Genomic DNA, 13566 nt, shown 5'->3' on the forward strand with positions numbered 1-13566 from the left:
TGTGTGGCTCCCCTGAGAGTCCAGGGCGCAGCCTCAGGGCCCAGGGGCTGCAGTCCCCACCTCCTCCACCTCCTCTGCTCCTCTGTGGCAGCAGAAAGACAGCCAAGGGCTCTTCGTCCTTTCTGTTAGGCTAGGACTTATCTGAAGAGAAAGGGCAGAGGCTTCAGTCTGAATTCACTCCCCTCCTCCCTCCACCGCAGCCCCAGGATTATTTCAAAGTGCAAACAAGACTGTGTTTGATTTACTGATACAGCCTCGGGGCCACAGCGGCAGGCACACAGTAGGTGCTCTGTTTCACTTTAATATCACTTCCCCACCAAAGCCTTCCTTTAGTTCTTGAAGCTGGCTGGGGTTGCCACCCACCTACCCACTTGCAGGGGCACACACATACACAAACATGCATTATCAAGTACATGGATACATATTTATGAATTTTATCACACTGTTATTAACAGTGTTATAATGTAACTATTAGATAACATTGTAATTAAACAATGATTGATATAATTATTTGCTTAATGTCGTCAAGCTATAAACTCCATGCAGAGCTGTAGAGACCAGATTTTATTTACTCTGGATTCTTGGAGCTGGGATCAATGACTAGCACACTGTGGGCATTCAGAACTTTAATTCAGCGAAGGTCTCTATTAAATACCCACTATGTGCAAGTACATCTAATCTTCACCATGACTTTGCAAAGTCACTTTGGGGGTGAGAACCCTGGGGGACTTACCCAAGTTCAGACAGCTAAAGTAAGAGCAGGCATTAAAACCCAAGGCAGGCGATGCCTGTTCAACTCTGCCCCACTGAGCTGCCTGGCCCTCGGCGTCCTCCTCAACGAACTGGAAATCCGTCTGATTCCCCACCCCTCCCTTCTTAGTTCATACCCAGCCCCAGCCCCGTCGGCAGTCGCACGCAGCACCCTATTGAGCTTGTTCTCTGGAGGCATCACTCACACTCAGGTGCACGTGGCTGACCATGCACATTTCCCATGAGAAAACTATAGGAGGAATTAAAGGTTCCAGTGCCCAGGCCCAAACCAGCTGGTGGAGTTCTAGGCCTAAGCTAGCCCAGAGAACAGAAACCACATGGGGAAGGCCCTTACTCCTGGCCGGAGGCCCCCTATGCTGGCCTCAGCTGCTTCTCCTCCTTTGCACTTCAGGCTCAGCTGCACCATCCCAGGCCCCGTGTGCCCACCAGGTGAGCAGGATTCTGACCTGGCCACTGCTGTGTGCTTTAGGCACGCCCTTGCGCTTTCTGGGCCTCAGTTTCTTTGTCCCCCAGTCGATGGGGCTGGAGGACCTTTCAGATTATCTCTGGCTTTGGATGTCCACCTCTGCCCGGTGACACTGTCCTGTCCTCCAGTAGCAGTGGCTCAGGCTTGCTGGGTACTCACTGTGTCTGGACACTGTTCTCAGAACTCCACACCTGTGGGCTAGCCTGCTGATGATGCCTGCGCTGCCATGTGTTGTCCCTGCTTTATGATGGAAGAAGCTGACATCCAAAGAAGCTACTTCATTTGTCCAAGGTCACTAGTCCGTGGTGGCACAAAGCAGTATCCCAAGGGGCCGGCACTGTGGCCTAGTGGGTAACGCCACTGCTTGTGGTGCTGGCATCCCATATGGCCATGGGTTGAAGTCCTGGCTGTTCCACTTCTGACCCAGCTCCCTGCTAATGCACCTGGGAAATTAGCAAAAGATGGCTCAAGTGCTTGGGCCCCTGCACTCTTGTGGGGGACCTGGAAGAAACTCTTGACTCCTGGCTTCGGCCTAGCCCAGCTCCAGCCTGTGTAGCCACCTGGGGAGTGAACAGCAAATGGAAGACCCCTCTCCCTGTCTCTTCCTCTTTCTCTGTGTAACTCTGCCTTTCAAGTAAGTAAATAAATCTTCTTTTAAAAAACTTCCTTTCCTAAAAAAAAAATCAACAGTATCCGATAACTTAGCGGTGTGATCATTTATTCTGTTGGTCAGCAATCTGCGAAGGGCACAGCTAGGCAGCTCTCATGCAGTTGCAAGCAGGTGTCCGCAGGGCTGCTGGGAGGCTGGACCAGGCTAGCACCCCAGAGGGCTCACTCACACATCTTTCAGACCGACCCTGGCCCTAGCTGGGAGCTTGGCAGGGCCGCTTAGTTGCCTCTGCAGCACGCTCACCTCCGGGTGGTCAGGCTTCTTAAGAGGAGGCCGTTTCTCCCAGAGTGTGCAACCCAGTGGCCAGCGGGAAACTGCAGGATGGGTCTGGCCTGGCCCAGCCCCAGTCAATTGTGGCTATTTGGTTTAGTGAACCAACAGAGAGAAGATCTCTTTCTCTTTCCTTCTCTTGCTCTCTAACTCTGCCTCTCATATGAATAAATAAATCTTAAAAAAAGTGTATTTTGGTACAAAACAATTCTGAAAACCATGCATTACTTTTTATGATAGTATGCATTTTCCACGAACTCCTCCCTCATTTTTGTTTTAAAGGCAGAGAGAGAGAGAGAAAGAGAGAGAGAGAGAGAGGGAGATTCCATCAGCTGGTTCACTCTCCAAACGCCTGCAACAGGCAGGGCTGGGCTGGACAGAAGCCAGGAGCCTAGACCCCAGTCCAGATCTCCCCCATGGATGGCAGGGACTCAAGTTCTTGAACCATCACGTGGCACCTTACATGGTGCTGATTAGAAGCAGGTGCCCCAAGCTGTGCCTAATGCTCACCCATTCATGAACTTTTTAATGGAAAAAAATGATGCATGGATTTCACATTTTTGTACCAAAGCACTTACATTTCATTTTTCCATAAACTTGTTGACGTCTCCTTGTATATCTACCCCTCCCCTGCAACCAACACACCTGTGAGGTGATTCAGACAGGGACGAGGGCATCAGGGTGGAGAGCGAGGATACCGCAGCATCTGCGAAGAGATCTGAGAGATCAGGCCCCGCGGCTCTTTGGAGCGGGAGGATGTTCCAGGCAGAGAGAGAACAGCAAGTCCAATGGAGCCGAGTATTGGCAATGAGGGCAGAGCAGTGGCAAAGACAAAGCTAGAGTCTTGTAGACCTTGGGCTTGCTCTTTTTTTTTTTTTTTTTTTTGACAGGCAGAGTGGACAGTGAGAGAGAGAGAGACAGAGAGAAAGGTCTTCCTTTGCCGTTGGTTCACCCTCCAATGGCCGCCGCGGCCGGCGCACTGCGGCCGGCGCACCGCGCTGATCCAATGGCAGGAGCCAGGAGCCAGGTGCTTTTCCTGGTCTCCCATGGGGTGCAGGGCCCAAGCACCTGGGCCATCCTCCACTGCACTCCCTGGCCACAGCAGAGGGCTGGCCTGGAAGAGGGGCAACCGGGACAGAATCCGGCGCCCCGACCGGGACTAGAACCCGGTGTGCCGGCGCCGCTAGGCGGAGGATTAGCCTAGTGAGCCGCGGCGCCGGCCCCTTGGGCTTGCTCTTAACTGAGTTGGGGGCCATGGGGACAGAACTGTGGTCAGTTTCTGGACACATTTTAGGTGTCGAGTCGCCGAAAATTGCTGAGGGACCAAATGTGGTGTGTGAGAGAGGGGAGTTGGGGATGACTCTAAGATTTCAGGTCTGAGCAACCGGAAGAAAGTAAGCTGCCGTTTACTGAGATGAGGATGCCAGAGCAGAGCGAGGAGTGTTCTTTACCATGAGGCCACGTTCGAGGTCAAGGTCTGGCACCTGGGAAGAGGAAGCACCCAGGAGCCCCAGACCCTAAGGTGGGTGTTTGCTATATTGTGGGCAGATCTGGAAGAACGCCCCCCCCCCACCCCCCATGATCCAGGCCATGCAGAGAACCTTCCTGTGAGTATCCAAAGACATCACTACAGGGTTACCTGCCTTGTATGTCAAAGGGAGGTTATCCGGGTCGACCTGGTCTACTCACACGGGCCCTTAAGAGGCAGAGTTTTCCTAGGCTGGAAAGCGGGCGTGAAAGTTAGATTCAAAGGGTGAGAAGGGTTTGTCATTCTGATGGTGGCCCTGAGGCAGGAGTGGGCCATGTGCAAGGACATGCACTTGGGATTGACTCCTGACCAACAAAGAAACAGTGACCTCCTCCTACAATGGGGAGGAGCTCGAATGCCAGCGACCTGAATGAACCTGGAAGCAGATTCTTGCCCACTGGCTGTAGAGGAGAGTCCTTGTCTGGCTGATGTCTTGTGAGATCCCAGGTGGAAAGCTGGGGCTGACTGCAGTTCTTTATTTTTTTAAAAAACAAAGATTTATTTATTTATTCGAAAGTCAGAGTTACAGAGAGAGAGAGAGAGAGAGAGAGAGGTGTTCCATCTGTGGATTCACTCCCCAGATGGCTGCAATGGCCAGGGCTGGGCCAGGCTGAAGCCAGGAGCCAGGAGATTCACCCAGGTCTCTCACATGGGTGCCGGGGTCCAAGGACGTGGGACATCTTCTACTGCTTTCTCAGGCACATTAGCAGGGAGAGCAGAAGTGCAGCAGCTGGGACTCCAGCCAGCGCCCGATGCCGGAGCTGCAGGCAGTGGCTTTAACCGCTACAGCACAGCACCAACCCCCTGCCCAGACTTCTGACCTGTCACAGGGGCAGGAACTAGTAACTAGGTCTTGTTTTTAAGCTGCTTATTTATTACGCAGCATTAGGAAACAAAGACAGCCATCAAACACAGAGCGTTCCTGTCCCCATTCTACAGATGAGTAAACCCATCAGCGAGGTAGAAGATAGTGCGGGGGGGGGGGGGGGGAGGGCGGGGGCTGCCTGGACCGTCCCCTCAGGCTGCTTCAAACAGAGGGTGGTCGCAGCTGGGAGGGAGAGACATCTGGTTGTGGGGGGTGCCGGGATGGGGAGCCTGGGTTTCCCACTGTGCTGGTCTGAGTGTGGAGGCTGTGGGTAGGTCTCGGGAGGGCTGTGGGTTCCTGGTGTGTGTATGTGTGTGTGCCTGTGGGGGTGCATCCCAGTGCCTGAGTGCAAGTCCGAGTGTAAGTACATCAGGATACACCCATCACTAGGGGTGGCTAGGTCTGGGCGGCTCAGTGCTGGGGCCTGAGGGTGATTCAGTGATTCACCGTATTTCACAATCAGTGCTCTGTGGTCAAAGGGAGAGGGGCGATGGGCGTCGCTGTGCACCAGTCTGAGAGTGCGTGTGTCCCAGGTGTGTGAGCTGCAGTGCCTGTCTGCTGCTTGGGTTTTGTGGGGCCTGCGGGTCTCCCTGTGGGGAGGCCGAGTGCCACAGGTGTCTGTGTGCGAGTCTGAGGGTGTCGATCGGGTATCCACCCGTGTGGGTCCTCGGGTCAATGTGTCCAGGTGTCTGTGGGGTTATCTTTCCGGCGTCTGCGCCTGAGTCTGAAGGCGCCCGCAGCGCATCTTGCAAAGTGAACCCGTCCGTGCGGGCGCGCGCGGTTATCCCAGGGTCTCTGCAGGGGTCCCCGTGCCGCTCGCTCTGAGTGGGTCCCTTCGGAGCGGCTGTCTCCGGGTGAGGCCTGTCCGCACCGGTGACTGACTCCTGCATCTATCTGTGACGAGTCCGAGGGCTGAGCGTGAGGGACACAGGACCCGGGCGCAAACAGCCTCGCCCCGCGATCCCTCGCGGCCCGCGCACAGGCCCCTGCGGAGGGCGGCGAGGAGTGGACGCAGCGCCCGCCCCCACCACCCCCAGCCCCAGGCTCCCACGCCCCGCAGGCTGCGCCCCCTCCCCCGGGCGGCGCCGATTGGCTGCGGCGCGCAGCTCCGAGCCCGCCCCTCGCGGCCTGCGGGGGGCGCCGCGGGCCAGAGCGCGCTGCGCCGCCGCCGCCGCCGCCACCGCGCCGCCGCCGCCGGGAGCACAGCGCAGCTCGGGCTCCGCGCGCCGCCAGCTCCCGGCCTGTCTGCGGTCCGCCCGCTGGCCCCGCTGCGCTCGCCAGCCCCGCCGCGGAGCCCCGGCCCGCTCCCGGGCCGCCGCCACCACGCCGCGCGCCGTACTCCGCGTCAAGAATGGGGCGGCCAAGCTGCCCAAGCCGCCCGCCGCCGCGGCCGCGGCCGAGGCGCCCGGCGCCGGCGCCGGCATGGAGCGCTCGCAGAGCCGCCTCAGCCTGTCCGCCTCCTTCGAGGCGCTCGCCATCTACTTCCCGTGCATGAACTCCTTTGATGACGAGGACGCGGGTAAGCGCGCGGCCCGGCCCCCGACCGCGGGGCTGTGTCGGGGTCTAGACCCGGGGGCCCCCTTCCCCGACCCGGCGCGCCCTTAGAGGTGGCCGCTCTCTTCTCCCCACCCCCAACCCCGCTCAGGGAGGTGCCCCCCAGGGTCTCCTTCCCCATCCTGGGGACCCCAGAGTCTCCAGTATACGCTGCCTTCTACCCTTTCCCCGGAGACACCTCGATCGTCTGCAGTCACCCCTTTCCCGCAGGTGGGCCCTTTGGGTCGCCTGGATCCAGTTCTCCCTGCTCACCTGCCCCTACTGGATGTCCCCTGCCTCATCCCTGGGTCCGACCTGCCACCCTCCCTGGGTGTCCTGTCCGTTGGCTCTTCAGCCCCGGGGGTTTTGGCCGCCTCACTCCGGGGCTCCGACGCGCCCCCCGCCATTGGAGGTGGCGCGCGGTCCCTATCTCTCCATCTTTGTCTTGGCTGCATCCAGAGGCTCCCTGCCCGAGACCCTCGCCTGGGGGCCCACGACCTTGAGCGCCCCGTTTGTTTCTCCTCCCCTTCCCCCACAGACCCCTGGTTGTTAGCGGAATGGGGCGGACAGCGAGAAACCGGCCAGGTGGCGGCCCTTCCTCTCGAACAGGAGGGAGGTGCAGGGCGGCGCCAACTCCACACTTGCGCGCCGCCGCCGCCGCCCGCCGGTGTCGGTGTGTGCCCGACCTCAGGTGCTCCTGTCCCTGGAGTAACCCCTTCTGGGTGGGCTGAGCCCTGCCTCGGTCCCGCGGCTCCAGTCTCCTGCTCCCAGGCCTGCAGGCGACCTCAGCCAGAGCCCGGAGAGCGAGAAAGCTACTCGTTGGGATTCTGGGATGGGACGGAGGGACCCACAGAGTTCAGGATCTTTGGGGGGAGGTAGCAAATCCTCCAACAGGTGGGGTGGCCAGAGGGCTTGTGGGGAGAGTTCCATGGAGAGTGCTGGATGGGGAGTCAGAGTCAGGTCCCAGCCTTCATTCTGTCTTTAGGAGCTGTGACCTTGGGCTAGCCATGCCAGCCTAGAGCCTTGATTTCCTCATCTGTGAAATGGGCACGGCAGTGCCTGGCTTTAAAAAGTGTGCTGGGAGCCACAGATGGGAGGGGGCAAGAGGGAGAGCAGTAGAGGTGGTAGGGAGGAAAAATGGCTTCAAGGCTCCGCTGACAGTGGGGGCTGTCGCCCCTAAAAATGCGTGTGAGCACCATCCACAAAAGTTGGCCTGCAGTGTTAGGGGGCTCATCCCTGCGTGCAGGGGCTCTTGTCTGGCCAGCCTGGCTATGTGAGGTCTATTAGAGGGTAAAGCAGAGGACGACAGAGGCGCATGTCGTGGCGCTCCAGCTGGAGACAAGTGAAGGAAGGAAGTTTGTTGGCAGGCGGTAGGTGTGCCATGTGCAGAGTTGGCGCACCCAGCACCTCCCTCCTGGAGGGGAGGAAAGGCTGCCACCTGGCTGGTTTCTCACGGTCCACCCTGGTCCGCTAACAACCAGGGGTCAGGAGCTCCAGCCTGTGGGGGAAGGGAAGGAGAAGCAGGTGCGAGCCGCTCAAGGCCTCATCCGCCGCGGTTGATCGTGCCGCTCTGGACCTGGAGTTGGGGGTGAAGATTGTGAATGCAGAGCCATTTTACAGAATCACCATCTCACAGAGAAAATGACAGGTTCAGAGGCTTAACTCCTCCTCCGTGTAGCGTGGGGAGGTTGTATTATTATTTTGGGCAAGGCAAGGTGAGGAGGTATGGGGGCTCCACTGGAGGATAGTGGAGACAGGAAATCAGGTTAGCACGGAGGTCAGGGAGAGGAAACCTCACCAGCTCAAGTGAGCTGGCTCCCACCTGTCACTTGTCATCTGACAGCGCTCCTGAAGTTTAGCAGGCCACTCGGGTCTCAGGGACCAGGCGGGCAGGAGCATGGGAGGCAGGCACGGTTTGTTTTTTGTCTAAACTCATGCTCCATGTCATGGGTGCGATACCTTGGTCATTACTGCAGGCTGCAGGTGGCTCAAGTGGGAGCAGATAGCTTCCCGCAACATTAGAGAGGTTTCCAAGGGTCTGCCAATGGTTTTTCTCAGTGGATTTCTCTAGATTCTTGCATTTCACTTGGAAGAGACCTGGAAGTCATCTTGTCCAAGCCTTTTTGCCCCCCCCCCCCCAAAGGTAAGGGTGTGTGTGACTGGGAGAGTGTGAGTGACTGCAGCCACAGTGTGTGGTGTGTGTTTGTAACCCAAGGTCATCCAGGGAGGCAGGCACAGAGCTGAGTCTGAAATCGGGTTTCTGGTTCTCTTTCCAGTAGCCGGTAGCCCTCCCTCTGAAAGAGTTTTAAAAAGCCGAAAGAGAGGCCGGCATTGAGGCATAGTAGGTTAAGCTTCTGCCTGCGGTGCCTGCATCCCATGTGGGCGCCGGTTCAAGTCCCGGCTGTTCCACTTCCCGATCCAGCTCCCTACTGATGGCCTGGGCTATTGCAGACATTTAGGGAGTGAACCAGTGGCTGGAAGACCTTTCTCTCTCTCTGCCTGTCCCTCTCTCTGTCTGTAACTCTGCCTCTCAAGTAAATAAATAAATCTTAATAATAAAAAAAAAAGTGAAGCCAGGTCTCAATGTGCCTAGGTGAGGCCTCCAGGAGTGCCTGCCAGCCAAGAGTTTGCTTTGGGCTTCTCAGGCTCACTGCTCATCATGAGGGATGCTTGGGGTTTGAGAAGGGAAGGGAGAAAGTCAAGTCATTTCCAGAAGACTAATGAGCGCCTGGTGAAAGTTGGAAGTAGGAAATGTCTTGGTGTTGAATTTCTCTTGTTCTTTTCAAAGTCATTAATTTTCTCATAAAAGAAATCTTTTGGTTTCATCCTTTCAGAATAGCACCATGTTGAACTAATTTCTGAGAGTGGCTGGGAAAGTCTCAGGTGCTGGAGGGGACAGCTGTGGAGGGAGGCTGCCACACAGGCCTCAGGGCACCTGCCTCTTCCCCGCCCCCTCCTCTGGTCCTCTTAGTATCTGTCTGTCACACAGGTGACCGGTCCCTTGTTGCTGCTTCCAACTCATGTCAGAGCCTTCTCATCAACTACATGGAGCCAGAGCCATGTTCAGGGCTTCTGTGCCACCCTCCAGCCACTTCCTGGAGAGAGGATGTGAGGAGACTTATTGTCATTAGCCTTCATGGGGGCAGAGCCCCTTCCTGCTTGGGACTTGGGCACCTTGGCCCTTGGGCTGGGCAGAGGATGGGGCCCAACCCTCCCCACCCTTTCTAGCTGCCCCCAGGCCCAGGATGCTGTTCACCCCAGGTCCTTAGCATTTCTCCCCGGAACTCACAATGTTGCTCTTGTCTCTGCCCAGGGACACTGCAGCCTTTGAGAGAGGGGATGGGGGGGTGGGGGGCGGAGACAGAATCTTTGTGTCTGTGTCTTTGTGGCTCAGCCTCATGGTTACTGGGTTTGCAGTTGGGGGAGTTGGGGTGGGGAGGAGTTAGAGGTGTGACCCCAGCTTTTTCATCTGTATGAGGAAGAAAATAAGAGCCCAGGCCACGTAAGGTCAACCCTTAAGAAACAGTTGCCTCCTGCTAGACATCTTCCTGGGCACTTGCAGTGCGCTGTCTTACGTTGCTCTTCAGAGCAGCCCTAGAAAATGGATATCCTGTTCATATCCGCTTTTCAGGTGTGGAAATTGAGGGACAGACATGGGATTTGTTCAAGGTCAGTCAACCAGGAGGTGGACGAGATGGGATTTAAGCTGGGCAATGGGACTTAAGCGTCTGTGTTTTTAATTATTATGCTGTTTGAACTGTGCAAGGGGCTTAGTATCGCACCTGGCGTGAGGTAGGCTCTCTACACACCTTAGCTGTTATCTGCCTTATTACAAAGGAAGAGATGTTTCTGACCATGACTGTGGGTTTGTGGAGGTGAAAAACCCAATTCTTTCTCAAAATATTAGCTTTTGACTCTTAATAGACTAATTTTATTGTATTGTAGTTACTAAGGTGGAACTGGGCCCTCCTTCCTTGAAGTGGTTTAAAGATGGGGCTGGGGAGGTGAGGAATTTGCATGACAGATGAGGGTGGGAGCATCCGTGCTGCCTGGTCCCCGTTCCCCTGCTCTTCCTGACCTGTTCATTGGTGCCACATCTGCAGTCCCAACTCTGCCACTGTGCCTGGGGGCAGAGCTGAGGGGCTGGAGGGTCTCCAGGGTCCAGCAGTTCCGAAGGGAGGTGTCGCATTGGGGTCTGGAATTGAGGATGGCGTTCCTGCGCCTGACCAAGTGGTTTCAGCGTCCAGTTCTCCCCCACCCGCCCAGGAGAAGGGCGGAGGAGCTGGAGCAGTCAGCTCCGATTTGCCCATAGGATGGATGCTCTATCCAGCGCAGGGAGGAAGTTGCCATGGCAACACCAGCCAGCTACCGGTCCCTTTCCTAGCGGTTTGGGCCACATCTCTGGGCTGGAAAGCCCTTCATGGCACCGCCTTCTTCCGCCTAGACTAAATCTGATGGTAGGGAGCAAGGTGGGTGGGACAGACAAGCTAGCATCATAACCACCACCCCCCACTTGGATACAGGGGAACTGGGAGGGGGTTGTCTGAGTTACTTCTGGGTTCAGAGCTCTCCGGATCCTGCCAGACACATCCTGTTGGGGGGGGGGAATCAGAGTTCCGGTTCCTGTCCCCACCCCCAGGCACCTGGAACAACCGCCCTGGAATCTTCTCTCCCAACCCCTTCCAAATCTACTCCATTTGCCGGAGCTTTCTTTCCCAGACCAAGTGCTAACTTTTGTCCTTGAAATAGGACCTGAGCTTTTCCTGGGGAGGGAACTGTCCTGCCCTCCCCCTCCTTCTCCGGGTGGTGGGAGTGAGAAGGGGGCTGGGCTGGCTGGGTGAAGGGGAGGCCCTGCTCAGGGAGGCGCCAGGTTGATGCTTTGAATCCTTGGCTCCCATTCTCACCCTCCCCCCACCCCGGCCACTTCCTGTCCTCCTTCTCCTCACCCTCTCCAGTTTAACCACCAAGTGCTGCATCTCCTTTATGTCTCTGGGAGCAGGACAGAACTTTCTAGATGTGTACAACCAGAGCACGGTAGAGAATCAAATCAGTTATTACTGTGGTTCAAGTTAAGGGGGCGGGAGGGACAGTGTAGAGCCAAACCACCTTATTTTAAATGATCATTAAAGGAATATCTCAGAAGAGCCAGGAGTCTAAGGATTCCCCCCTTCCTCCATTCGGACATATCCACACCCGTGGGGCTCTCTGATGCCATGAGAGGAGCATGTTGGTCCTTCTCGCCCCTTCCCTTGCCCCAAGCTCCTAGGCTCTTGGCTCTGGCTTCCTTGCTTTGCAGCTGCCAGAGGCCCACCTGGATCTGTTTGGTGAGAAAGGGGAAGGAGGGGTCCATCCACCTTGTTTCCCTTTGAGGAGGCGGCTCTGCCCCTCCCCCCGCCACCTGCTCCAGTCCCAGACACAGAGCCAGTTCCACCTGTGGGCCGAGCTGGGGCAGAGTGTGTGGAGCCTTCACCCTCAGCCGACCTCCTCGCATGTCCCCAGGCCTGCCTTCCACCTTGACAGCTGTCACCTGGGCCTATCTTTTAAAAATTGTCAGAAGGGCACCACTTTTGGAGAGTTTTGCGCCCAAATGTGCGGCATGTCTTCCGCTTTAATCCTGGACCCCCCTCCCCCGCCGCTCCAGGCACACACCCTGGGGTCCATGTCAGTTTCACTGTCTCACTGTGGTGGAAAGGTGAAAACCAGCTTGCATTTGACTCCATTCTGGCCCTGTGGCCTCCAGCGAGTCCCTAACCTTCTGAGACTCACCTGGCAAAAAGGGCTAATTGCCTTGGTCTGAGTATAGCTTAGGTTTGTAAACACAAGGTGACCACTGGGCCACTCTCAGGGCTTTGCATGTTCCTGCGGAATCCTGTAGCATCTTGAAGGGGCAGCTACTATTGCAGATGTACCCATTTCACTGATGAGGAAAGTCAGGTGACTTGGAGTAGTTTAATGACTTTCTCGGGATTGCACGGTAGAAAATCCAACCCTGGAGTGTGTGACTCGAGGCCTCTGGGCATGAACTGAAATCCTGGGTGGGAGCAGGCTGTGCATCCCTGGGAGCTGTGCTTGTGCTGTCACAGTGGGGGGTGACAAGGGCTGTGGTGCAGGGGGCCTGTTCCAATTCCAGTGTGCTCCACCAAGATCCATTCCCCCTGCTATCCCCCTCAGCCTGTTGGGGCGCCTTCCTGGCCGTGAGTTCCGGGATAGCCCCCCACCCTCAGCCGGCAGGCAGCTGCTGTGGCTGCCTGGCCTCCTTGAAGAATCCAGTTGTCTGCCCTGGCCCTGGGGGCCCAGCTATCACCTGCTTCTCCAGACCGATGTAGGCCACTGCTGGATTATATTTAACGCTGTGCTATTTCCACTTGACAGCTCCAGAGCACCGCCCCCCCCCCCCCCCCCGTCTCCTTCCTCCCCCCTCCCCTTCTGATTCACTCGGAAACTGAAGAGGCTGATGTCAGCGCCTTATTCTTAGCCCCCGTAATTGTAACTGCATTTAGCAGTGCGCACTTCATTAACAGCTTCTGTGGCGGGGGAGTGAGATGACTGCGCGGCTGGGCAGGGACACAGGTGGAGGTAGGGCGAGGGCAGCTGCTGCTGGGCCGCTGGCCAGCTGCCTTCTGTGGCTGGACCAACTGGGCAGGTTCCAGGTGTGGCTTTCCAGCACCGGCAGTCGCGGAAGGACCTTGGACAGCGCTTCCGTCCGGTCCCTTAAGGGGGCAAGAAGGGAAGCTGAGACTCAGAGAGGCAAAGTGGCTTGCCAAGGTCACATGGTAAGGGTCCAGAACTGGCCTCTGAGTTCAGGTTTTCTTCTCTGGCGTGTATTTATCCAATGAATAGCGAATTAGCTGCTCCGTGCTAACCAGTGCTCTAGATGCCAAGGTTATATACTGGGAAGCGAATCAGATGTGGCTTCAGCTTTCATGGAGTTGTGAGCTGGGCTGGGGGAGAGGGACAGTAAACAAGTAGGCATGGACAGAAAATAATTTCAGCCTGCCTTAAGTGGGGAGCTAGTGTTAAGTGAGGTAGTCAGGGGAGGCTCCCTGGGGAGGCGATGTGTGAGTTGACACCTAACTGGCAAGAGCCAGGGAGAAGAAGGAACAGCTGTGCAGCGGCCCTGAGGTTGGTGCGAGTTCGGGTCTCGGGGAAGAGAAAGCAGAGCAGTTAGCTCAGGGAAGTGGCCGAGGGGAGGTGGAGTCAGAGGAGTAAGCAGGGCCAGGTCGTCTCAGCCCTGAAGACAAATGGAAGGAGGAGTGCCTGGTGGGGAAACTGAGGACCGGAGAAGGAAAGACAAGACTCCCAGCTGGGTGGAGCTGGGGGGAGGCCGGGCACTCGAGCCTCCAGAGTCCCCGGCTCTTTGTTCTTTGGTCCAGGTGGCTGTGCCTGTAAGTGCACAATGTGGCTTCCTTTCGCTCCGTAGCTGGAAGGGGTCATGGAATTGGCACAGGGGCCCCATCTGCCCT

General features: G+C 56.8%; 1 protein-coding gene across 1 annotated transcript in view; it reads left to right on the top strand.

The window, feature by feature from the left end:
- Positions 1-5752: 5752 nt before the first annotated feature.
- The window catches only part of RIMS4 (regulating synaptic membrane exocytosis 4), a 61512-nt gene continuing 53698 nt past the window's right edge, over positions 5753-13566 (top strand). The window contains exon 1 of the mRNA XM_051845011.2: positions 5753-6089. Coding sequence (XP_051700971.1) covers positions 5993-6089 — 97 coding nt within the window. The 5' untranslated portion in view covers positions 5753-5992. The remainder of the gene's footprint in view (positions 6090-13566) is intronic.

The sequence above is a fragment of the Oryctolagus cuniculus genome, chromosome 11, assembly GCF_964237555.1.
Source record: "Oryctolagus cuniculus chromosome 11, mOryCun1.1, whole genome shotgun sequence".
In the NCBI taxonomy this organism is placed as follows: Eukaryota; Metazoa; Chordata; class Mammalia; order Lagomorpha; family Leporidae; genus Oryctolagus; species Oryctolagus cuniculus.